Raw genomic sequence first — 25896 nt, 5'->3', positions numbered from 1 at the left:
GTTCCTGAATTCTTAATTTCTTTTTGCGATTCAGGTTCTTACTGAAAAATATTAAACTTAACCAGAATTCTCATTCTGAAGAAAACACTCTGAACTTTTGGATAGCTGGGTGAATACTAACAGCTGGTACTGAAATGTTAATTAACACTTAGAGTTGACTCCCAGTTCTCCCAATAAGGTTGGTTTCCTTTGTAATTGATTCTTTGGAGAGCTCCCTCTGCTGGCTGCTTTTGGTACAAGGATTCAAAGTTTTAGGGGTGGTTTGTTTCTTTTAAATCACAAAATATATGTTTGTTGAGAAAAACTCAAACAGAAGTGGTTGCTTTACACTACTTTAAAAAAGAAATTTTTAGTAAAGCAAGTTAAAAACTTACCGTGTTACATGAAATGTCATGCTACTAAAGATACAGGTTTTTAATGGCATTTTTAAAGTGTCATATGTAAGCCATCCATCCATTCTTTCTTTTAACAAATATTTACTGAGTACCTACTATGTGTCAGACACTGTTCTGGACTCTGGGAATTTAACTGGGAATATGACAGAGAATGACCCTGTCCCTCATAGAGCTGATTTTGTGGTGGGGAAGGGGAGACGACAGGTAATAAACATAAGAGATAAGTGCAAACACTGACCAGTGCAATGAAGAAAGTCAGAGAAGGGTGACATCATACAGTGGAGGGTAGAGATGGAGGGGGGAGGCTCTTTTAGATGGGGAGGCCAGTCAGGAAGGTCTCTGAGGTTGTGACCTAGACTTGGAGAGGAGCCAGCCGTGCAGAGAGCAGATGGGGAAGGCATGCCAGGGAAAAGGAACAGCAAGTGCAAAAGCCTGAGGAGTGAGCTGGCATCGCTGTCAGTATACTTGATGATGAAGAGGGCACATCACAGAAGCCAGGACACACAGGGCCTTTGAGGGACTCGGGTTTTAATCTAAAAACTGGTGGAGAGTTCTAAGCAAGTCTTGGTAATCTGTCAACAGAATGAGTTTAGTCTCTGAAGGGCATTTGTTGATCAGCCCTCAAGACAAATAAAATAAAAATGCCCATTTATTGATTTTCAGAAAGAGAAATTATTATCAGCAGGAGCTGTAGTGCTCTTTTCTGCATGGCCAGCAAATGCTCGTCTAGTGGGAAGATGTTAAGTGGCAAGCCAAATCACAGCCAGAAGTGTTTGGAGCATAGAGTTGGAGCAAGTGGAGGGCATGTGACCTGATAATCATGATTTCAGGCTGAGAGAGGCAGGTGCACAGTGCGAGGTAATTTGGCCACTGGGACCAGAGCAATGCCAAGTTCAGTGGCCAAGACCCTCTTCTAGGAGTTCAGGGTCTGATAGAGCACTGTCTGAACTTGCCTTACCGTTTGCTTTTTTCTGTGCATCTGAAGCCTGCCAGCTTCCATCCTTACAGGTTTATTTCTTCTCAAGCCAAAGTCATGTTGGGGAGTGCTGCTGAGTCATTAGGGTGGCTTTGCACATGTTGATTTCACCATTTAACTTCCAGAGGGCCCAAGAACTGACAGCTGATATCTGCTCAGACAGTTCTCTTAGAAAAGCCCTCTTGGTGGAGATGTCCTTTGAGGGGAGACCTGAGCAGTGAGAAGCAGCTGGCCATCCCAAGATCTTGAGGAAGAGCAGTCCAGGCAAAGGGAGCGGCAAGAACAAAGGTCCTGAGACGGGAGCAAAACGCAGCATATTCGGGGAAAGAGAGAAGAGAAGGCCCCATGACTGGGACCGGACCAATGGAGGTGGCAGTGAAGAGAGGTGTGGCCAGAGAGGCAGGAGGGGTCAGGTCACTGAGGACCTTGAGGGCTGTGGTGAGGGGTTTAGATTTTATTTCAAGCACCATGGAACACCATTAGAAGATTTTCAGCAGGGCCGTGATGTGATCTGATTTGCGTTATAGAAAGCTCACTTTGGCTGCCCTGTGGGGGATGGGCTTTGGACAGGCAGGAGTGGAGAAAAAGAGATCAGGTAGGAGGTTGGTCCTTGAGATAAAGGAGGTGACGGTTTCCTGGACTAGGATGGTAATAAGAGAGGTGGTGAGAAGTGCTTAGATGCACAATGTGCTTTGAAAGAAGGGCTGTCAGGATTTGCTGATGGATTGGATGTAGGATGTGAGGGAACTAGAAAACAGGCGTGAGTTGTAGGTTTTGGGGGTAGGCTTTGGACAATGAAATGGACCTTTTGTGATGTTGCTTGCTGATGGGGAAAGTCTGAAGGAATCAGAGTGGTTTTTGGCAGGGAGGAGGGGGGAATCCAGGAGACTGATGTTATCTGCTCTTCTTGAGAGCCTGCCCAAATGGGAAATCCATTCCTAAAGGTAGGAATTCACTCCCAACTCAGAACTTTTGTGTTGGGCTGCCTAAAAATGTTTTAGTTGTAGTCCACAAACTGAATATGGTCCATCAGTGGGAGTCTTACTGTTCAACAGAACGTTGAAACAATTCATAAATTGCATGCGTGTGTTAGTTTTACTACTTACATGAAAGCAACTTTCTCTTCAGGGCTTTGCTTTTGGCCTGTCACAGTGCCTTTGCTGATTTTCTTCACTCAGCTAACCAATCCTATTTTTTTAGCTTCATTTTCTGTGTATTGATTTCAGGAGAAAATGAGAGATGAGGCCCATCCTCAAGAGTCAGAATTCATAACATAGTTGATTGTAACATTTTCCAAAAATGTTAATCTGATACTCATTTCTTTTTCTAAAATAGAGTCTATGCCAAAAATTGTGTGGCTAGTCTACAGTAATGCTTCTGTTTACAAGGACCTCCAATTAAATGTTCCTTGTTGTTGTTGTTAAATTATACCATCAATAGAGATAAGCAAATGATGAGAAAAAAAAAAATCGTGTTGACCAGATTACCTTTTGAAATGTCTATTATGTGTGCAAAGAGAGATGTAAAGTATAGAGGTGGACATACAAGACTGGACCTTAGGAGATAAGTCTAAGATGGCGAATGAAATCTGAGAGTCTTCAGTGTAAGGGTGGTCTGTAAAGCCACAGGAGCAGATGCAGTACTCTAGGAGAGAGGACAGAGGCCTGGAGCACCCCAGCATATAGAGGAGATCCAAGAAGGAACTGCTGGTCAGGTTGGAGGATAATCAAGCAAGGGTGGGGTCACCACAGCTAAAGACGACAGTGTTTCCAGGGGGAAGGAAATACTGCAAAATGTTGCAAGGAGATCCAGTCAGGTAAGGACAGGTAATTGACCATAGTATTTGGCAAGATCTAAGTTGTGTGATAAAAGCTGTTTTAGTGGAGTTATGGGGGTGAAACCCTGGCTGGAGTGGAGAGAGAGGAGAACTGGAAGTAAAGAAGAAAAGGAGACCGTGTGTTTCACTGATGTAGGGCAGTATCTGGAGGCAAATATGGGACCAAGAGGATGTTTGGTGAGGCTGATTTTTTTTGCCAAAGGGAATACCCCAAGCAAGAAAAGGTGGAGTGATGACATGAGTTGAGGTCCTTGGGAAGGCAAGAGGGTATATGGCATCCAGTGCTCAAGTGGAGAGTCAGCCTGTGGCAAGAGCAGGTGCATCTTCCATGATGATAGGAGAGGAAGGCAGGGTGTGTGGGTGCAACAGGTGAATTGGTGGAATTAGTGATGGGGAGATGAAGTAGCTCCATCTGCTTGCCTGTGGACAAGTGAAGTTGAGACAGGAAAACATGGGAGAGGTGACCGGGACATCAGAGCTTTGAGGCAGAAGGAGGAGGAGTAAAATCATGATCTTGGGAAGTGGAAAAATTAATTTATGGGAAGGCACAAAAATTAATTGTTGTTGCTTGCCTGAAACTTGTGTTGGGCCCAGGGGCAGACAGTGAGGGTTTTTTTTCCTCTCTTATTCTTTCTCAGTTTCTTAGGTACAGGTGTGATGTGTTGTAGAGGAAGGGGGGGGCAAGAGAATTATGGAGGGGAGTTAACAAAGGAGTAGATACTGTGGCAGACCACAGACTCAGCAGGGATTCCAGGAAGTCAGGCTGGAGTGCATGTTGGACAGCAAGAGGGCATTAAGGTCCCTGGAAGGCAGCCCCCTTCTTGAGTCCTTCTCTTCATTATGCAGACTCTAGATAGTCAGAAATCCATAGACACTGCAGACCCTATAGCTTTCCTGACTTTCCCTCCTTTCTCGTCCTTCTGTGGAGCAGCAGGTTCCAGTGTTAGTCCTGTCATTTTCTAAATGTTCTTATAATTACTTAATTTGGGGAGGGTGCCTAAAGCATAGACTTTTCATGAGGCATGCTTGGAACACCATTGCAGAGATTTACAGCCATGACTGATACAGTCTCGTTTGTGCCTAGGTGCCTGAAAGAAGACCCTGCTACGATGTCACTACTGCAGAGAAGCCTCGATCCTGAGAAGACGCTGGGTCTGGTAGATGTGCTCTACACAGCTGTGCTGGACCTAAACCGCTGGAGGGCAGGGAGGTGGGTGTCCATGTCAGTCACCTGGATTAGCTGTGCCCTTGGTTTGCTTTCAGGTCCACACCTAGGGGCATGGTAACCATATACAATCTCAGGTGTCCTCTTGTCAGTGATAGTACAGTATGTGGATAAATAAGGCAGAAAAGAACTTTTGGTAACTTTTTATATTTGGAATAATGTAAGAGTTTAGCAAAGTTGCAGGAATAGTGCAGAGAACTGCCATGTGCCCTATACGCAGACTCCCAAAGTAGTTAACATTTTTGCCTCTTTTTGGTCATATGAGAATAAGTTGCAGATATGATATCCCTTTACCCATCAAAAGGACTTTTAACCCAACTTATATTCTCCTAAGGGCAGAAAACTAAGGACAGAGAAATGTTTACAAAATCTACTTAGATCCTGCGTGACATTTACTTATAGCTGAAAGTAGCTGACAGTTGCCAGATTATCTCCTAATGAACTGTTAAACTTTAGAACTGGTAGGGACTTCAAACATCTGGCCTGGCCCCCTCCCTCTTTCTTTACTCATTAGCGTACAGAGACCCAGAACAGTGAAATGACTTACCCAGTGTCAGCCATCACTCACCTGCCTCAGTTCCATCCCCTGCCCGTCGCCCTAGCTCTAGAGCTCTCTTTCACTACAGAAAAAAGTGCTCAGAAAACCTTGGGAGTAACACCTGTCTGTTCTTGGCACCAACTGTAAATATTTCCAAGGACGATGGCGCCACGTAGTATCCCAAGTCGTCCCCACCCTCCTCTCCGTCCTGCACAGATCTGTCCTGTGCAGATCTGTCCTTGTCCCTCTACGGGTCTGTCTGACTCTTGGACCCTGTCCTCCAGCCACAAAGCTGGCCTCTGCCCCGTGCATCCCCACTCTCGGCACGCTTTGCTCACCAGTGCTACGGTTGGAGGGTTTCATTGAAACTCTTCAGGCTGGAATCCTAATGTAGTTTTCCCCGCCCTGTGCTGTACACTACATACCTAATAAATACAGACAGCATGTGTTTAAATTAGGTATACTTAAAACCCTTGAGTGTTCATTTATCTATACAACAAGCAGACCTGATTTCAATCAGAGAGGTCTTTATTGTTCTAAATGTCTTTTTTAAATACAGAAAGGTCCATTTCGTTGTCTAATTTGTATACTCGTCTTTTTTTTTTTTTTTTTTTAATAATAATTTATATAAAAGGGAACAAGCTTTACCCTGTATTCAGATCCAGCTGCAAAGAGAGATATGTGACTTTGGGAATCATGCTGACCTGCCTTCTGGAAATGGAAACAAATCTTCAGGCCTCCAGAAGACATTTGCCAAACTGACATCCCGGTTCACCAAGAAAGCTTCGTGCACCAGCTCTAGCAGCAGCACAAATTATTCCATCCCAAGTACCCCTTCCAAAAGCATCTTCATAGCTGGATGTTCCGAAGAGAAGGCCAAAATATCCAGTAATATTGATACAAGGTTACAAAGCATCTTGAACATTGGTAATTTCCCTAGAACTACAGACGCTTCACCGTCAGCTCAGAATTCTGGTCATCAAATGGCCAATGGTTTTCTCATGGAGAGGCCAGAGAACTTCCTGCATGGTGATGACGGAAAGGACGAGAAGGGTATGAACTTACCAACCGATCAGGAAATGCAGGAGGTGATAGATTTTCTCTCGGGCTTTAACATGAGCCAGTCCCACCAGGGTTCCCCACTGATGACAAGGCATAGTTCTGCTGCCACAGCCATAGTGACTGAACAGAAGGCAGGAGCCGTGCAGCCACAGCAGCCCCCACTGCCAGTGCCCCCTCCACGCGCCCCCCCGGCTGGGACACATACACCTCTGACACCCCAGCTGGGGCTGGCACCTCAGCAGCAGTCCCCAAAGCAACAACCCCAGGTCCAATACTACCAACACCTGCTCCAACCCATTGGCCCTCAGCAGCCCCCTCCCCAGCCACGGGTACCTGGAAAATGGGTCCACGGCTCATCCCAGCAGCCAGCACAGCCTGTCGGAGCAGGTCTGTCTCCTCTTGGCCAATGGCCTGGCATATCTGATCTCAGTTCTGACTTGTACAGCTTGGGTTTGGTGAGCAGCTATATGGATAATGTGATGTCAGAGGTTTTGGGACAGAAACCACAGGGACCTAGAAATAACACCTGGCCAAACCGTGACCAAAGTGATGGAGTCTTCGGGATGCTGGGAGAGATTCTGCCTTTTGATCCAGCAGGTATGTGTGGCCCTCCTGGGGTTTGAACATAAAATGTAATCACTGAGGGCTTCATGGCCTTCCACCACAGCCTCACTGTGGCAGTGAAATGACATACTCCCCCCTTTAAAGACCCTTTCTCGATGTCTGGTGGTAAGCGTGAGGCAGATCTAGCAAGAGTGGGAAACTGGTGAGAATGAGCTGAGAAGGTAAGCAGAACTATTTTTCTCATTTTATAAAGGACAGAATTGAGGCTTAGAGAAGTTACTTGAATTGCTCAAAGTTTCATAGTTCAAGCGGACTCCACTGTGGGCCTTCTCATTCCTGGGAGCCAAGCAGCTGACCCTATGGGGGGTACATTTTTCTTGATTACACATCTGTTCTTTGTGATTCCTTTTTGCCTAAGCATCTAGGACCCTGAAGAACCACGAAAAGTAGTAAGGCACTCTCCTGCCTTCACAGAATACAGCTTCTCCTGGCCCAGACTGTAAAAAAAAAAAAAAAAAACTACACACACACACACACACACACACACACACACACCCCGAGTCATCTTGGGAAATCAGAAAAAGAACATAGAAACAAAACAAAAATGAACTAGAAAGAGGGAATTAATTAAGGATTTAACTATTAACCAGTTGCCATGGAGTCAGCTCCAACACATGGTGACCTCATGTGTATCATAGTAGAACTGTCCTCCGTAGGGTTTTCGGTGGTTGATTTTTTGGAAGTAAATCTTGAAACCTTTCTTCCAAGGTGCCAAGCACATTTACTGTTTGTACCACCCAAATCAAACTAGGTGTTGTCCGGTCCAGCTGCACTTCATAGTGTTTTTAAAGCTGTGGCCTTTGAGAAGCAGATCGCCAGACCTTTTTTTTGAGGCACCAAAGTTTTGGTTAGTAGTCGAGTGCTTAAGTGTTTGAACCACCCAGGGACGACTCCTTAAGGATGAAAACCCAAATTAATTAAGTTAAAAAGAAAAGGAAATTGTAAATAAATCTAGAAGTAGATCCTTAGAAGACCAGTTAAAGGGATAAACCAATTTATTGTGAGCCTAATTAAGAGAGAACAAAATTAAAACAAGATTAGGAAAGAGAAAAGAGATACAAAGACATAGGAGAGGTTAAAAACATTTGAAGAGATCACTACATACGACTTCAAGGCAACAAATTTGAAAACAGTACAGGATAAGTGATTTCCTAAGAAAACATATGTTACCAAAATTGCACCAAGAGGTGGAAAACCCACCTAGATCTATTTCAAGAGAAGGGATTAAGAGAAAAAGGTACCAGGAGCAGTTGATTCTTAGCCAACTTTCATCCCATTTTTAAGGAACAGATAAACCAAAGTTATTTAAACTATTTCAGGCACAGAAAAAGATAATTCCCCAGCTCATTTTTTATGAGGCCAACATAACTCTACCATGAAGACTTCGTAAGGATAGTATTAAAAAGCAAATTGTAGAACTTCTGACTTACGGAAATGGATGGATGCGAGAAGAGCCAGCAATGTATCAAGAGAGTAATAAATCGTGACTAAATCTGGTTTATATCAGGGGTTTAGAGTAGTTCAGTGTAAGGAACTCTGTTCATGTACAGTCACCCATTTAAATGAGAAAAACTGATCTGATCAATAGATGTTGTAAAGATATTCACTAAAAGACACCAGTGAGTCTTAAAAAATAAAAGTAAAATAGGAATTGAAGGAAACTTCTTTAAAAAGACTACCAAAACCAAGAGCAGATGGCATCTTGTATGATGAAACACAAAATCATTTCAGTTAAAATCAGAAACCAGATAGAGACATCTGCAATCACCAGTAGTATATAACTTTATCTTGAACTTCCTAGCAAATACAGCAAGACAAAAAAGAAATAAGTGGTATAGTATAAGATTTAGGAAAAATAGATTAAAAAGCCACATCTCTTTGCTGGTGATAGGATTGGGAAGAAAATGTTTCCCCAATAAAAAACTTAGGGAATTAGTAAGAGTCTAGTAAAATGGGGAGATGCAAGAAAAATACATAAAAATCAGTTCCATTATATGGAAATGGTAAATATATTTCACTCACAGAAGGAATACTATAAACTGTTGTAAATACATATAATAAATATTTATATAATACCACCAGAAGAGGAGATTCCATGCTAAAAACACCCCAGCATTAACTATGAAAAGTGGAAATGCTTTCTTATGTCTTCCAAAAATTCCTCATACTGCTGCTTCTGCCTTCTTATTCTTGCTGTCCTTGGGTAGGTGGAGCTAGGGAACCTTTGTCTACAGCCGTGGGACCTAGGAAGGATGTGCAGTTCTACCCTGCTTTTTCAGAGCAGGCCCACCTAGCTGCTGCTGATGGGTGGGCATTGCACGTTTTCTTAATTGATGATAAATGGTCTGTACGTTTCATGACAGTCTAACTAAATCCAGGGTTTCGGCAGGATTTTACCATCTATTGAGGCTTGACAATTTTTACCTCCCTAGTCTATGAATCCTGCTAGCTTTTCCTTCTGGGTGTTTCTTGGTAATAAGACCTGCAAGTCCTTGATGTAGCTTCCTACAGACTCCTCTCCAAGAGCATAAGGTCTGCAGAGCCCTTTGTGCCAATTAAGGAAGGGCGCACCTTTGGGCAGGTGAAGTACAGAAGGCACCCTCTCTGGGGGTGGCGGGCATGGTTTGACCTACTAAGGTGGGTGGCCTTGATCTCAGCCCTACTCTCCCCTTGTCTGAGCAGCCTCATGCAGTGGCCCCACGGCAGGGCCTTGAGAACAATAATGACAGTTATGATGAGAGGAGTGTGCCCTAGCATCTTCCACCAGGTATGAAGCGAAGAACTACACACTGCTGAATCGTATTCAGTTTGTTACCCATAGATATTTTCCTGCCACATCTGTCTGACTCTTTGTTTAAATGTCATCTCTGCTGGTTTTGCTTCCATGTGTCCTGCCCTGCATGTCCTTATCCAGCTCTGTCCAGTGTTTCCTGTCACCTCTTCATAGAACCTGAAATTTCATCTTATTTTTGCCCCTTACTACTTTCAGAAACTGAGCAGGTCTGCCGTCCAGTATCCAGGAACATTCAGGGTCTAAGCCCACTGAATCAAAAGTTTGGCCCAAGTAGAAGTGGAATGTTATTCTCTACATAGCTAACCCTGATGCTTTGATAACCACTTGCAGGTTATGCGTTGGTCAGAGTTATCATCTGACTTTCTAAGTTCAGAACCAAACATTGAAAAATTAGAAGTAACTAGTGTTTGTCTTTAAAATTTAGTCATGATAAATCAAGCCCTTTTCTTTTCTCTGTCTTTCATTCACATTCAGCCTGTCTGTCCTAGACGTAACCCTTGCTGACAGTCCCTGCACAGACCATACCCCAACGTCAGACCTATGTGTTGAAAGCCCCCATCTCTTCCTAGAAGGGCGCTGGGCATAGCCTAGAACCATAGGCCTGGAGCCCCTGGCCACTTTTCATTGTTCTCAGGGGGTAGAGAAGGAACCAAGAGGCCAGTTTGGCCCCAGACTTAGCCCGTTCCTTTGTCTCAACACAGTGGGCTCAGACCCAGAGTTTGCACGCTACGTGGCAGGAGTCAGCCAGGCAATGCAGCAGAAGCGGCAAGCCCAACATGGCCGCAGGTCAGGCAACCCCCGGGGCAACTGGCTGCCCATGGATGATGCCCACCGGACCTGGCCTTTACCAGAGTTCTTCACGGAAGGGTGAGTGTGGGGTATGGCAGGGAAGCCAAGTGTGGGAACTGATGTCTTCCATGGAACCCGTGAGAAGGAGGCTCTGTGGCCGTTGTGTGTTCTTGTCAGGCACAGTGTAGTTACAAACCCCCAAGTGAGAGTGACACACGGTTAAAGCTTCAGAGGGTCAGGATTTTGTGACTGACCATAGGATGCTGATGTGGCATGATGTGCCCCAGTGAACACTCCATCAGTACAGACTGATGATTTTCAAGGCAGACTGCAGCCCTGGCCAAGGCTCTTATTCGACGGTATTTGTGAAACAACTCTGTGTTTCGTATGGTCTTTATGCTGATATGAGTGTGGCTCTGAACCATGTGGCTTAGGGAATACTATCATTGGAGCCTACACAGAGCAACAGGGTATGGTTCAGATTCTAGTGTATTGAGAGAATTGTGGATTTTCATCATAAAGACAACTGGGGGGTTATCTTTCACGTCCCTTATTGCTACCTGGGTAGAAAATCTGGACAGCTAAAAACCATCCTAACTTCTTTTTTGTAAAATAAATTTCATATACAAACTACAGGATTCTGAGAGGAATATGTGTTGCTCTTATAATAAGGGGAATGAAGAAAACCTCGAGTTTTTAGAAGTGAGACGAGACCACTATTTGATTATGAAATGAGTACAGGGTAAAGACTGCTCTTTTAGGGCTTGGGTAGAGGGTGGTGGCTGGCCTTGGGGCTGTCAAGCCAGTGTCCAGGCTGGCTATAGGAGGCTTCTGTCTTTGGCTTTTAGGGACGGCCTATCCAGTGGCTGGTCAGGCGCTCAGGGAGACTCAGCCAGCTCAAGCGATGAGACATCCTCCGCCAACGGAGACAGCTTATTCTCCATGTTTTCAGGGCCTGACCTTGTTGCTGCAGTCAAACAAAGAAGGTATGAATGATTTCTACCAAAGAGAGGAGAGAAGGGCGGGTGAATTTCTCCCACAGTTATTTCTCTAGAGGGAACAGTAGCCCCATCTCTCCCAGTCTGCTTTGTGTGAACAAAGCAGAGGAATCCTGATCCCAATACTGGCTGTAGGCCTCTCAGGAACACCTTCAGGACGTGTTCTCCACCAAGAAGAGCCGGTCTCGGTTTGCTGAGGCCTGCTATGGTTGCTAACCAAAAGGTCAGCAGTCGGAATCCACAGGCGCTCCCTGAACTCTATGGGGCAGTTCTACTCTGTTCTGTAGGGTCGCTATGAGTCAGAATCGACTCCATGGCAATGGGTTTGGTTTTTTTGTTTTCTATGGGGACACCACACAGGCTTGTAGCCCAAGTGACTTACGTAGGGTTGGGTTTTTGCTGACGTAAGTCTCATTCAGTGATAGCTAAGAATACCACTGAGACTGGCAGGGGAAGATTGGGACACAGGGTCTGCCAATGCTGGTCTCTGCCATCCAGGAAGCAGCCCTCTCAGTGGGACGAGCGGGGCCAGGACAGCCAAGTTCTGTCAGGACTCACCAACAGGCTATTCAACTACAGATAAGGGCTTGGCCTCTGACCCTGAACTTCTGTCTTTCCAAGGTGGGACTGGATATAATGACCTCAGAATGGTTTTCAGAGTTGAAAAAATAATAATATAGTATATGAAGATCTAAGACGTTTTCAAAAGTAGTCACAAAAATTAAAATGGGCCCCAAAATAAGAGAAGAATGTGAATAGAAAGAAGCAGAGAGAGTTGCAGGTGTGAGGAACCACGGGGCCAGCTGTGGTGGCAAGATGGACGTGGCTGGGAAGGGAGAGAGTGCAGGGCCACCTGGGCAGGGAAAGGGAGGCCATGTTCTTTGACACCATGTCACAGGGTCAGGCTTCATTGAATACGCAACGGGGAACAGGTAGGTAAAGACTGAAGGGCACCCAGTTAGGATACACAGAATGGCATCTGTGGTGATGACAGGGATCACTAACACACGTTTGGCTGCTTTCTGTGTGCCAGGCCTAGGTTAAGCACTTTTTGTACATTTCTTAATGCTCACAACCTCCATATGATATGGGTTTCTATTTTTACCCCGTTTGCAGGCGAGGAAACTAAGGCTCAGAGAAGTTAATTCATTTCATTCAGTGGCGGTACCTATCGTGTGCCAGGCACTGGTGATACCAGCAGTGAACAGAATTCCCTCCCTCATGGAACATACATTTGAATGGGGGAAGAGTTAAGCAAAAGGTTAGGTGCTATAAAGAAAAATAGAGCAGGGTGTGCGACAGACCGTGCAGGGAGAGGCTGGTTTTCTGCTTTCAGAAGGGTAGTCATAGAAGGCCTATCTGACAAGCAGAGAGCTGATCACAGTGAGGGAGCGACCGTGAGGGCTTGGCCATGGGGTTTGTGAGAGAAGAATCGAGGATGACCTACAAGCTTTTGACCTGAGCATCTGTGAAAGGGATGCTGGGAACTGAGATGGAGAGGACAGCAGGGGGGAGCAGGTATGAGCCAGGCTGGGCAGTAAGACTTCTGCTTTAGGCATATTAAATTTGAGAGGCCAATGAGACATCTGAGAAGAAAAAAAAAGTCTTCTCTAGTCCCACCTCTCTGCAGAGACCACTGTCTGTGTTGGGAGTGCTGACAGAGCTTGACTGTACCTGGCTGTGATCGGGCTACCCCCGGCTTTTTTCACTCACCATTGTCCGTGTCGTAAGTAAAACTAGTGGCCTGTTGTTTGTATGTCACATACCTCCAGTGCATAGTAAACAGTCAATATCTGTTGAATAAACTCACAAAAAGCCAGAGCTGGGGTACTCTGAGAGAGCAGGTAAGCAATGCCTGCCTCACCCACCACCACCCACCTGTGAGGCTTTGCAAGGGCTGACCCACCTCTTACCTTGAACACAGTGGATCTGGATCCAAGGCCTCCCACCTAGAACTGGAGCCTGGAGACGCTGGAGCCAAGTGGCTCAGTGTCCCCTGGAGGTAAGGTGGGCGGGAGACCAGGTCATCACTGGACTGAGCTCTTGGTTTTCAGGAAACACAGCAGTGGAGAGCAGGAGACCAGCACGCTGCCCTCACCACCTCTTCTCACCACTGTGGAAGACATGAACCAGGTATCTGTCTTGGGCCCTTCCCTGCCAGGAGGGGCTGCCTCAAACCATAGCAAGCTTCCAGAGCTTTATTTTTCAGAGGGCCTCATAATAAGGAGTGCTTCTGCTTTGCTTGTGGTGAATAACGTTTTTTTTAAGTTAACTTTTCACCCATGGTTTTGTCTGAATGATTAGCCTTCTCAGCTTACTTAAAGCCACATGCAGAGGAAACTTTATGGCTCCGCTGTCCAGAATGATAGCCACTAGTCACGTATAGCTATTTACATTTAATTAAATGAGAGATGAGTAAAAATTCAGTTCCTCAGTTGCATTAGTCACATGTAGCTAAAAAAAAAACAAACCCGTTGCCGTCGAGTGAATTCCAACTCAATAGTAACCCTATAGGACAGGGTAGAATTGCCCCATAGGGTTTCCAAGGAGCACCTGGTGGATTCGAACTGCCGGCCTTTTGGTTGGCAGCTACAGCTCTTAACCACTGCGCCAGCAGCGTTTCCACATGTAGCTAGTGGCTACCACATTGGACAGTGCAGATGAGGGACGTTTCTTTTGTTGCATAAAGTTCTATTGGACAGTGCTGCTCCAGGGCCATGGGGAGCCGGGGTGCGGGGGGAGGTCTCACCCTGCCTCCTAGGTGGAAATAAGGGCCAGAGACCTGGGGAGGTAGGAAAAGAGGGTAAGTCCACTGAGAATGCTATTCTGTCTCTCAGGATAACAAAACCAAAACGTGGCCGCCCAAAGCACCCTGGCAACACACTTCCCCACTGCCCAGCACACTGCCGAGTCCAAGCACACCTCTCTATGCGGTGGCCAGCCCCAGCAGCCAGTGGAACGACACCATGCAGATGCTGCAGTCTCCGGTGTGGGCCGCGACCAGTGACTGCAGTGCCGCCTCCTTTACCTACGTGCAGACCCCGCCTCAGCCCCCACCCCCACCAGCACACAAGGCAGCACCCAAGGGCTTCAAGGCCTTCCCTGGGAAGGCTGAGCGCAGGCCAGCCTACTTGCCCCAGTACTGACCCAGTGCCAGCCTGCCCACCTTCTCAGAGCTGTTGGGACCACTGTTCCCGCCCCAGGGCTGACTAGCTGACACCAGCTCCCCAGAAGAATACCAATGTGCCCCTGTCCCAGCCAGGGATGCTTGGGGACCCAGGTGGTTGGCAGCTCCAAGCCTTTAAATCCTGGCTTCTCAAACTTTGGAGGTATCAGACCCCTGGAGAGCCAGCTGAAGATGGAGGTATTGACCCTCCAGGGGATGCTTGGGAATCTGCGTGCATAATAAGCACCTCAGGTGATTCTGATGCAGGCGGGCCAGACTATGCTTTGAGAAACATAGCTTTAAAGTTTTTAGTCCCACTGTGTGTGCTGGGAAGGCATCAGGCCTGAAAGCTGAGAGCAAAACTGACCATTTTCCCAAAACTCCCTCCTTAACACATTGAGTGATAACCACATCAGTCACTGTATTTTATGGCTATTTTTCTCATAGGTATTTAGTTAAAACATCTCCTGCCTAAAATGCATCGAATATTTTAAGACAGCAAATGTTGTGGCTGGAGATTTGTTCAACACTATCTTTATTTAAGCTTAGATAAAATGGGCAAGTTATGAACTTTGTGTGGGCAGAAGCAATCAGTGGGCTTTCTGTAGGAGGGCAGTCCCTCACCACCCTGGCAGCACCCAGGAGGTGCAGCCTTACCAGATTTACAAAAGTGGGATCGCAAAACAGATGTCGGAGGCATGTTCCCGGCAGTACGTGGAGATGACCCAGCCAGCTGCTGTCCGTGTGCAGGATAAACCAGCACCTCAGATACTTCCACGCACGGCCAGAGGCGTCGTCACAGTCCTCAGAAGGTAGAGGTGTGGCTGGGGGCTGCACAGAGACACTTGGGAACTGGCTCAGAAGACAAACCAACTAAGCTGTAGCTAGGAATTAAAGTCTTTTCCTTAAAAACAAACAAACAAAAAACCTCATTTTCAGTTAACATGTGCCATTAAATAGTTAACATCCTGTGGATTTAGGAATATTTTCCAACCGGAATGGATCCAGAAGAATTGAATGGTGCTTAAATTGAGAAAAAATAAGTATATCTATATAGAATAGACATATCCCACTGTATATTAATTGAGGTTACAGAAAGTTCTTTATATAAAACTTATTTAAATTTTTCATACTTCATCTTTGAAAAAGTCTGAGAAAAATCCATAATATTTTCTGGTATGAAAGTTTGACAGTATTAATATTTTTTTTATATTTTCTTAAATCATTAAGCCATTTTAATATATGTTAACTACTAATAAATGGTTTATTCTTTCTAACTCCATATAAGCTTTTCCAGCAAAGATTGTAATAACACATTTATGTTCTCATTTTTCTACAAATATAATTAAATTTATATTTTAAAATACCAAAAATAAATATATATATGTATGTGCACGCACACGCACACACACATACACACACACACACAGATTATAGAGAACCCTTCGGGTGTCTGACCCCAGCCACCTGAGTTTTTAGTCCTGTGTTGCCAGGCTGTTTCCAAGCCTTGGGTGTTGTCTTGTGCTGTGTGGGGATACCATTGCTGCCTGTACTTAGGATACCGTCACCATAGGTTCCACACATTCACCTCACCGTGTTTACAACGAACTGTTTTGTACATAGGCTGGTTCAGGCACATGCTCTGCACCAGCCCTGCATAGCTCGTCTAGTAGCTGTCCTGGTGTGCACACTCCTCTCTGTGGAAGTTGTTTGTGGCCATTTCATTTGTTAAGATAGTTTTCTAGTTCCTTCAGTAATGTGTCCACAGCACCCTGTTTTTCAAGTTCTATTATACTGAAGTACTCTTGTTTTAATAGTGCCTCCCGAAAGACCTCATTCTGGATAGAGGTCCTTGATTCCCAACCCCGTCATCACTTTCCAATTTTTCTCTATTAAGGAAGACATTTTGTAAGTGCATCTCCGTGGGCTGGGCGACCGTGTAAAGCTGTTTGTGTGGTCTCCATGTAGGTGCTGTATTCTCAGCACCACCTTGCTCTGAACACTGGTAATTCCAGGTGCTGCGCTCGGCAGAGGGGTCTCGCCAAAGCGCATGTGTATGTTCGTGTGTGGGTGTGTGTCCTTTGCGTGGCCGCCTTGCTCGGACATCAGCAGGACATAGTGTGAATAGTTGAACGCTTCCAAACTGGAACTCTGCATTTTGTATCTTACTTTTAAAGCTCCTATAAGTAAAATAACCATTGGCTTTATTAAAAATATACATTTAATAATACCTTGTATCTTTGTTTAAAATGAAGTGCAGCTGACACCATCTCAGAAGTCTCGCTTAATTCATTACTTTGAAAAGCCTGGTCCTGCATTTGGGTGGGTTCTTACGTCATCCTGTCCTCTGACTGAGACCTGCCAGGGGAAGACAAGAGTATTAGGATGAGCTGGGGGGTGGACAGGAAGCAGAACAACCCACCACACCTCTCCTGTTGACTTCATTAAGGCCCCAGCTGGGTGCAGCCTCTGCACAGGTGGAACCAATGTAGGGATGAAGGAGCCTGTCTCCTGAAAGCGCTTTCCTTGGGTTGTGATCTGCCACCACCCACGTCCACCAAACATGGGCACTGTGAGCTGCCCACCCCGCCTCTCTGAGGAGCTGACCCAGGGTTGAACTTTTTCATGAATTTAGGAAAAAGGAGTAGTACGAGTGAGCATTAGTGTATAACTTACCAGTGTAAGTACCACTCAGGTTTCTTCTGCTGAGGTACCCGGAAGTTGAGCATAGGGACCATGTCCCAGAGCTTTCCAAGTGCACCTCAGGACAAAGCTGCTTAGTAACAGCCGTATCACATGAGTGTACTAAGGAATAAACTGAAAGTTCATATTAAAATTCTGGCAGGCAAAATGCATGTATTTGTGTTCCTATTTAATTTAGCACCTAGTACTTTTCACTGACTTCTGATTGTAGCAGTGAAGACTGGAGTCCCCTCGCCCCAGCTGGGTGACCCATGGGCAGGAACAGAAGTAGAGAGATGTTACAACTAAGCTCCAAGAGGGTCCTCAGTGGCCTCAGCCTGGGGACAGCCCAGCTGAGAGATGGTGGAGGACACACATGAGGTGATGTCCTCATGAGGCTTGTGACCCTCCTTTTCCCATCTGGGGCCTCCTTGGAGAGCATAGCTTCCAGCTCCAAGGGTGTAGCCAAAATGCCACATGCCAGCCATGGGGCTGTGAAACAATGGCTGTCTGTACACTGTTTGGCCACTCTTGGGACCTGCCTCCCAATCTGGAGACAAAGAGGAAAGAAACCTTTCCAGTGCTCCTTGATTGCCAAAGAAGCCAAGCGTGTGGACCACAGGTACTGGGAAGTCCAAGCAACTTCTGGGACAGGCCCCTGGAAGCAACACAGGGAGCTGGTCTTAAAATCCACAGGGGTAGGCCCAGGCTTCTGGGTGTCTGTGACAGAACTGGATGTGGCTTAAGTTGGGACTGAGTGGCAGATGTGGGCCTAGGAGAGAGAGATTGTATCAGTTTTGTTGGTTTCAACATTTATTCATTTCACCTAGTGGCCAGGCCCTTGCTAGGAGCCAGGGCTGCAAAGATGTTACAGTCCCTGCCTTGAAACTCAGTCTTAAAAAAAGCACAAAAATACAGAATATCAGTGTAATAATAGGTAGCAAGCTTTAACATTTTTCCTCAACCCCCAACATACCCTTCTTCACACTCAGCTGAGGTCCTGACGGTTTACTGCATTGTCAGGTGAGTTGTATGTCTCTGAGTCGATTCTGACTCAGTGACCTTATAGGACAAAGTAGAACTGCCCCATAGGGTTTCCTAGGCAGTAATCTTTATGGGAACAGATCACCAGGTCTTTTCTCCAGCAGAGCTGCTGGTGGGTTTGAACCTCTGAGCAGCCAAACCCTTAACCCCAGGGCTCCTCTGTGAGGTGAGAAGGGCATCAAATTCCCAGTCAAATCCACTAGACCACCAGCATCAGAAACCCTTACGCTCTGTATCTGTCTCTTCTCCCCAGGGCCTTCATTCCCGCAGTTCTGCCTCCCTCCTGAGTCATCCATTTCTGTGTCACCCCTGCTTATTTTCATCATCCTGCAAATATGCCTCAGCCTTAAATGTTTTTCTTGTTTTATATCTCCCGAGTCCATCTCCTTCTTCAGCTACCACTCCCTTTTTATGTTCCTCTCTGAATCACGAGCCACATGCAATTTTTAATTTTCTAGTTGCCACATCAAAAAGTAAAAACCAGTGAAATTAATAGCATTTAGCCCAATCCAAAATATTTTTTAACATGTAATTGATATGGAAAAAGTTAATGACAAATTTTACATTCTTTTATTCATACTGCTATTAGTTGTCGTCAAGTAGATTCCGACTCATGGTGACCCCGGGTGTGATTGAGAACTGCTCCAGAGGGTTTTCAAGGTTGTGACCTTTCAGAAGCAGATAACCAGGCCTGTCTTCCTAGGTGCCTCTGTGTGGGTTCGAACTACCAACCTTGTGGCTAGTAGTACAGCACTTTTTTTATACTGAGTCTCTGAAATCGTCATGTGCTTACAGCACGTCTTGATTCAGATTAGCCACATTGCAAGTGCTTAGTAACCACACGTGGCTACGGAATTGCACAGAACAGATCCAGATCCTTTGTGCTCACAGGCTCCATTTCCTCCCCCTACCTTTATGTCCTCTCCCCGTTCCAGTCAACCTTTAGTCAAGGTCACCAACAATATCCATTTTGCCAAATCCAAAGGATGCCTGACCTTCTGGCAGCCTTTGAGATGGCCAGGCACTTCCTCCTCACCTAGGTTCTGTGAAGCCTCACCCCTCTGCTCTCATTTTGGGAATGACCTGAGGTTAGCCCCTCTATCTGTAGTCACTTACTGATCTCATGTAGTCTGAGAGTCAAATAAACCCAGTAACCAGGCTCTAGACTCCTGGCTATTTTGTCTCAGCATCCCTACCAAGTTCTCTCACATCCAAGCCCTTGGATTCCCCAACCCTCCACACACCCACAACGCACCATCCACCCAATTGTTTAGGCAAAAATCTTAGAACATACTCTGTTCCTCTTCGCTCCCCTCATTCAATTACTCAGCAAGGCCAACGTAGTAGCCCCGTGAACACTCAAATTCCACCATGTTCTTACATCTCCACTGCCTTCACCCCGGCTCCTGCCTGGCCTCCTCTCCAGCTTCAGGGTTCCCCGTGCTCGCCAGCTCCCTCCACTAGCCTGCCCTGTGCCCTCCGGGCCTCCTGCCTGGTGCTCTGAAGGCTGCTCCCTGCTCGGGCCTCTCCACCAGTTCTCCCGGCCTGAGCCCCATCCTCCACCTGGCTTTTTCATTATAGCACGGAGCACATCTCGGAAGGTTCTGTGTGCTTGTGTTTGTCTTTCCCACTAGAACGAATGTCCCATGAGAGCCCAGGATGCAGGACAGCACCCGGCGCCGCTGAGCCTGGTTCGCTAGGAACCGCAAGGCGCGATACGAGCGGACGTTGCTGGAGCGAAAGGCAGACTGTTAATACCGAGCAAAACTCAAAATCGACTTTCACATTGGACTAAAAAATGAGCAGAGCGGTACGAAGCTGCGAAGAGCGATTAGCATTAGCAGCTGCAGTCAGGGGTATGCGGTTCTGCTCTCGTGCAAACCCGCGCGTATGTGTGAGGATAAAAAATTTTAAAGACCTGGCAACGGACGAACGGGGAAAGTCTGGGAGCGACAAGACTCGCTGAAAGTACCGCTGCGGAGAAGACCCGGAAGAGGTACGACTTCAGTCACCTACTCCTCTTTGCGCACGCGCACGTCTGCTCAGCCCGGAACATGCGCAATGCGCACACTAAGGCCGTCCCAAACCTGGGAGGCACAGACGTTAGCTTGTTTCCTTCTCCCGACCCGGCGAGGGGACATGCGCATACCCGCGCGCCTGGCTCCGATCGGACGTGCGGGCCCGCACGCACATGCATACTCGTGCGCACGCGCACACTGCCGCCCCATCATTACCTGCGCGTGATTCCTCCTTCCTCGCACGTAGGCAAGTCTGCGCCGCTGTCTCAGGAGAGTGCCGGAAGGCGGCGCTGTCGGCCGGTCCTCGCGGGTTACCGTGACTCAGCGTCCCCGGTAGACGCTCGGCCCCGGAAAATCTGATCGGTGTGGGTGTGCCGCTTCCGGAACCCGAGCGCCGCCTGGCTCCTTAACTCCGGCCCCAGAACTGCAGCCCTGTAACCGCCCCACCTCCACGTTCACGCCAGTTAACGGCAGTCGGCCGCTGGCCTCTGGATCCTGCCTGACCCTTGTCTAGCCGCCCAGATTAAGGCCTGATGTATTTAAGTGCCTGTGGCTCAGCTTCCGCATCTGTTAAATGGGCCTCTCGGAACTGTGCCCACCTCAGGCTACAGTAAGTGTGGTTTCACGAATATTCCTTGGGAGCCCGATGTTTTCCTAGGCTGCTCTTGGCTCTGAAATTAAATGCTTGTCTTCGAATTCCCTGATTCGCCTTTGCTGTCAAGTCCCCTCCTCTCTCCGGACTTAGACTGTTTTGCTGAGGGCACTTGAAGGTGCCTGACGCTGGAGTTTCTTGGACCTTCTGAACCAGATTTTTCTGTCGGTTCTAGTCAGTCAGACCTCTCTGAGCCTCACTGCCCCCAATATCCCAGTAATTCTGAACCGTAGGTTGCGGTTTGCACACACGGTTTGGCACAACATGTGGCAGTTGTGACGATGGTAGAAAACAGTAGAGCTCAATTTTTCCCGAAAGTTATGTTGATGTTTTCCCAAACTGCAGATCCCACTCTACTCTCCAAGGTTCTGATAGGCGGTGCCACCCCCACACTTAGGTGACCCTCTGTGATCACCCTCCCACACACTATCTTTTTGGGGGGGTTTCTTGCTACTGCCCTACACAGATCCTTGGACCCAATCCAAGTGGACCAGTGTCATGCAGTCATTGGATTTTCCTCCCTCTCTGCTTTTGCTCATGCTGCCCCTGCCATTTGGGACGCAATTGTTGGCTCTTTCCACTTGTAAAATTCTACCCTGTTTATCAGTGATGTAGAGGCCTGGCTGATGTTAAAATAGAACTGGGGTGATGGAGGATTTGCCTCTTCCCTCACTTGCCCTGTACCTTTTTCTTAAGGCTGAAGAGCCAGGAAGTGGCAGGCAGGAGAGGGTTGTAATTAAGAACGGGGGTGCGGCAATCAGGCAGCCTTGGGTTGATTCTCTACTTAGTAGCAGGTTGGCCCTTTTCAAATTCCTTAATCTCTCTGTAAATGGGAAGGGCAGCAGGGTATCCCTCATACTGCTACGACATTACATGAGAGAGAATTTAGCACAGAGCTCTGCACAGAGTAAGCTGGTCAGGGTGGCAGCCATATGTAGTTGACTGGTAAATGACTTTCAATTAATAATGACTGACCTTTTCTCTACTACTATTTTGCATTTTCTTTCCTTAGCTAGTGTGTTTTATGATCTCCAGATAAAAGCTTAATTTTCTGCTACCATAGAAAATTAATGTAACTTTGGAATTGCAGTGTAACTTTCACTTTAAATACTATGGAGTCCTGTGCAATACAGAATTGTTGAAGATTCTAGAATTTTAGAATAAATTTAGAATAGCTGACCTTGCTGGGACTCACCGAAGCCATACTGCTGGAGGTGTACATTATGGAATGTTAAAACAGAAAGTGAAACCTTCAAGAAGGCAATCATCAGTGATCTCCCCTCCTACCTCTGCTTTAATGCCCGAAACTGCTCCTGTGAACTGGGTGGATGGGAAAGGACATTGGAGAAGACACTGTGGCAGTGGGCAGGTACAGAGCCATAAAATCTTCGGAAAGACTTAAAGTTTAAATGACAGAAGCTCAACTCAAAACAGTAAACACTAAGGAGAATCTTTGGTTCATGTCCCAGCTGCAGGCAGAGCAGAGGCACCTGGCCCCAGGAACTTGGTGCCTGTGAGGTTCACTCTGGCATCTCTCCAGGGGTCATTCTCTTCATTGTTCTTCTTCAGACTAGGCACTGAACCTCAAGTCTGTGCTTTCGGAAAGACACGTTAACACTACGGAGAGCCGAGAGTTTCACCTGCTGCTTCCAGGGTTCCAGGAAAGGATCCTGTTCGTCTGGCTTGGGTCATATGCTTATCCCTGGTGCAGAACTGGAGGGAAAAGGAACATGAGATTGGGAGGTTAGTGGTTTTAGACAAAGACAACAGACATCCTCCCTGGCCACCAAAAAGAATCTACTAGAAAAAGGGCCTCGGTGGTTACCATTGGGCTAGGGTCATCTGAAGAGTCAGAGGGAAGTTGGTGATGGGGCAATGGCTATTGAGACTGGCCTTCCCATTGGCCAAGATTCTGCTCTGAAACACAGGATTTAGAGGTGGGAACGCTATTCTGTGTAGACAGGTAACTTATTGACTTGGATGAAACACACTGGTGGAGCGTTTCTCAGGAATTCCAGTAGGACAGATGTGTTCACCATCCTCAGGGTTGTGTTGGAGTATGGAAGCTCAGCTAAATCTACGAGTTGATACTTGGCCTGAAACTCCCCTGGACAAGGAAGGGACATGTTGGCAGCACTGTCCCCTGGAAAGTCCTGTGTCCTCTCATTTTTTTGGTCCTTAGTCGCTCATTTTCCTTCTTCATTGATAGAGTCCTGTGATGGTTAATGGTGTATGTCAACTTGGCTAGGCTTTGATTCTCAGTGGTTTGGCAGACACTGAACTGGGTGCTGTTCCATAATGTAATATAATGTAATCACTTACCATTATGTGATCTGATGTGATCAGCCAATTAGTTGAAAGGGGAGTTTCCTTGGGGATGTGGGCCCCTGGTATATAAATGGAGGTTCTGGCAAAGCTCTTTCAACTCTGCATTCTTCTTGTCACCTGTCATCTGGTTCTTGGGAGATAAACCTGCAGAAGTCTCCAGCCTGCCACCTAACCTGCAGATCTTGGATTCACCAGTCCCTGCAATCCCATGAGCCAGCAGAGGTCTCCAGCCTACCTCCTGAACCACAGATTTGGGACCCTAGTGGCGTAGTGGTTAAGTGCCACAGCTGCTAAACAAAGGGACAGCAGTTCGAATCTACGAGTCACTCCTTGGAAACTCTATGGGGCAGTTCTACTCTGTCCTATAGGGTTGCTATGAGTCAGAATCAACTCAATAGCACTGGGTTTGGTTTTTTTGGTTAGCCCCCACAACTACATGAGCCCTTTCTTCCCAATCATATGAGCCATTTCTTTGAAGTAAATCTCTGTCTATTTACATATACATTTCGCTGGTTTTGCTCCTTTAGAGAACCCAGATTAAGACAGACCCCAAATTGGGAAACTTCACTCTGGTCAGAGAGAGAAAAGCCGAATCCCAGAGGTAGTGGCAACTGCATGGATCTGGGAGGTGGGCCAGGAGAGGTTCCAGACCCAGGACTGCAGCAGAACAGGGCGCACTCTGTGGGTTGTTGGCCTTGCTGGGGGAACTGGGTGATGGAGAAGCTCAATTCAAGAGAGCCCAGTTCTTGCACCTCTTCTCTCTGCCTGTGCTCAATCCCTCTCATCCAGGCTCTCATTCAGCTTTATCACCTCAAATGTTACCTATTCACTAACGACTCTCGAGTTTTTTTTCGACCTTGGACCCTTGCTCCCGCATATTTCAGACACAAGTATCCAACTCATCACCTCCACTGGATGTTGAATAGGTTTTGAAAGCTTAGCATACCCAAAAATGAGATCATGATCTTCTCCCAAAAACTTGCCCCTCATGAAGCCCTCATCTTAAACCAAAACCCAAACCTATTGCTATCAAATCAATTCCAACTCATAGCAACCCCAAAGGACAGAGTAGGATTGCCCCCATAAGGTTTCCAAGGAGTGGCTGGTAGATTTGAACTGCCGATCTTTTGGTTAGCAGCTGAGCTTTTAACCACTGTGCCACGAGGTCTCCTTCTTCATCTCAGTTGATAACAATTCCATTTTTCCAGGAACTCAGATAAAAAATGAGATACCATCCTTGACTTTTTTTTTCTTTCACTAGGAAATTGTCAGTTCTTCTTTCACAATATATCCAGATCACCATGTCCATCTCTTGCCACCTTGACCACCCAAGCCACCTTTGTCTCACTCTTGCCACCTTGACCACCCAAGCCACCTTTGTCTCACTCTTGCCACCTTGACCACCCAAGCCACCTTTGTCTCACTCTTGCCATCTTGACCACCCAAGCCACCTTTGTCTCACTCTTGCCACCTTGACCACCCAAGCCACCTTTGTCTCCCTCTTGCTACCTTGACCACCCAAGCCACCTTTGTCTCCCACCTGCACACAGCAGGAGCCTCTTAACTGTGGTCCTGACTTTGGCCCCACTGCCTTGTCAGTGTGATCTTTTGTAAAACATGTAGGATGATGCCCCTCAGCTCAGAAACCTCCAGTGGCTTCCCATCTCTCAGAATAAAAACCAAAGTTCTTACAATGACCTGTAATGCCCTGTGTGATCTTGCCTTCCCTTCCTTCTCTGACTTCATCTTCTACCACTCTTCCCTCTCACTCCACTCCAGCCACCTTGGCCTCCTTGCTGCTTCTGGAACATCTGAGCACGTTCTTAGTGATTTCGCAGTTGCTGTTCCCTCTACCTAGAATATTGCCCCCCCCCGCCCCGCACCACCTCAGGTATCCAGTTGGCTTGCTTGCTCCCTCACCTTTTTCGATTTTTGCTCAGATAGCAACTTACCAGTGAGTCGGCTGTTCTATTTAAAATTACGTCTATTCTCAGCCCCAAAGAGCCCTGGTGGTGCAGTGGTTAAGCAGTCAGTTGCTAACCAAAATGTTGGTGGTTGGAACCCATGTGGGAGAAAGATGTGGCAGTCTGCTCCCATAAGGATCACAGCCTTGGGAACTCTAGGGGCAGCTCTGCTGTGTCCTATAGGGTGACTATGAGTCAGAATCGACTTGACAGCAATGGGTTTGGTTTTTTGGACTTATCTCAACCTCCTTTCCAGCTTTGTTTTTCTTAATAGAATTTACAGTGGTAAATCTGACATAACATCTGGAAACCCTGGTGGCGTAGTGGTTAAGTGATACGGCTGCTAACCAAAGGATCCGCAGTTCAAATCCACCAGGCGCTCTTTGGGAACTCTATGAGGCAGTTCTACTCTGTCCTATAGGGTCGCTATGAGTCGGAATCCACTCGACGGCACTGGGTTTGGCTTTTTTTTTTTTTTTGACTTAACATATATTTTACTTTTTTGTCGTTTATGTATCCACAGCCCCTGGAACACTACCTGTAACACGGAAGGTGCTCAAGACAATTTGTGGAAAGAACGAAACAAGCAGACCAGGGAATGGGAAACTAGGCCTCTGCCTTCTAGCCACTTTGGGGCAGGGGCGGACGGAGTGGTAGCGCAAGCGGCAGTCCAGTTGCAGGGCAAGGCAAGCTGAGCCCAGATCCATGGCTCCAGGCAAGGTCGCCCTAGCCGGCAGCCCGGGCAGGGAGCGGTGGGCGGGGCGGGCGGGGCGGGGCGGGGCGCCTGCGTCATAAAGGCCGCTG

The 25896-nt window shown here is 46.9% G+C and overlaps 1 protein-coding gene across 7 annotated transcripts in view; it reads left to right on the top strand.

Moving 5' to 3' along the window:
* GARRE1 (granule associated Rac and RHOG effector 1) overlaps positions 1–25800 on the top strand; it is a 112802-nt gene extending 87002 nt beyond the window's left edge. For 5 of the 7 annotated variants that reach the window (XM_064274073.1, XM_064274076.1, XM_064274074.1 and 2 more), the window contains 8 exons: positions 4293–4418; positions 5606–6630; positions 10153–10318; positions 11089–11226; positions 13293–13371; positions 14076–20758; positions 22370–22543; positions 25616–25800. In XM_064274073.1, the coding sequence (XP_064130143.1) occupies positions 4293–4418; positions 5606–6630; positions 10153–10318; positions 11089–11226; positions 13293–13371; positions 14076–14384 (1843 nt within the window). In that variant the 3' untranslated portion in view covers positions 14385–20758; positions 22370–22543; positions 25616–25800. Of the gene's footprint in view, positions 1–4292; positions 4419–5605; positions 6631–10152; positions 10319–10876; positions 11227–13292; positions 13372–14075; positions 20759–22369; positions 22544–25615 lie in introns of those variants that run through there. The other 2 variants (XM_064274075.1, XM_064274079.1) reach the window with 2 other exon arrangements.
* Positions 25801–25896: the final 96 nt, after the last annotated feature.

Source organism: Loxodonta africana, chromosome 21 (assembly GCF_030014295.1).
Source record: "Loxodonta africana isolate mLoxAfr1 chromosome 21, mLoxAfr1.hap2, whole genome shotgun sequence".
NCBI classification, from domain to species: Eukaryota; Metazoa; Chordata; class Mammalia; order Proboscidea; family Elephantidae; genus Loxodonta; species Loxodonta africana.
Note: the sequence above shows the minus strand (reverse complement) of the source record. Positions and strands in the feature narration are given on the sequence as shown.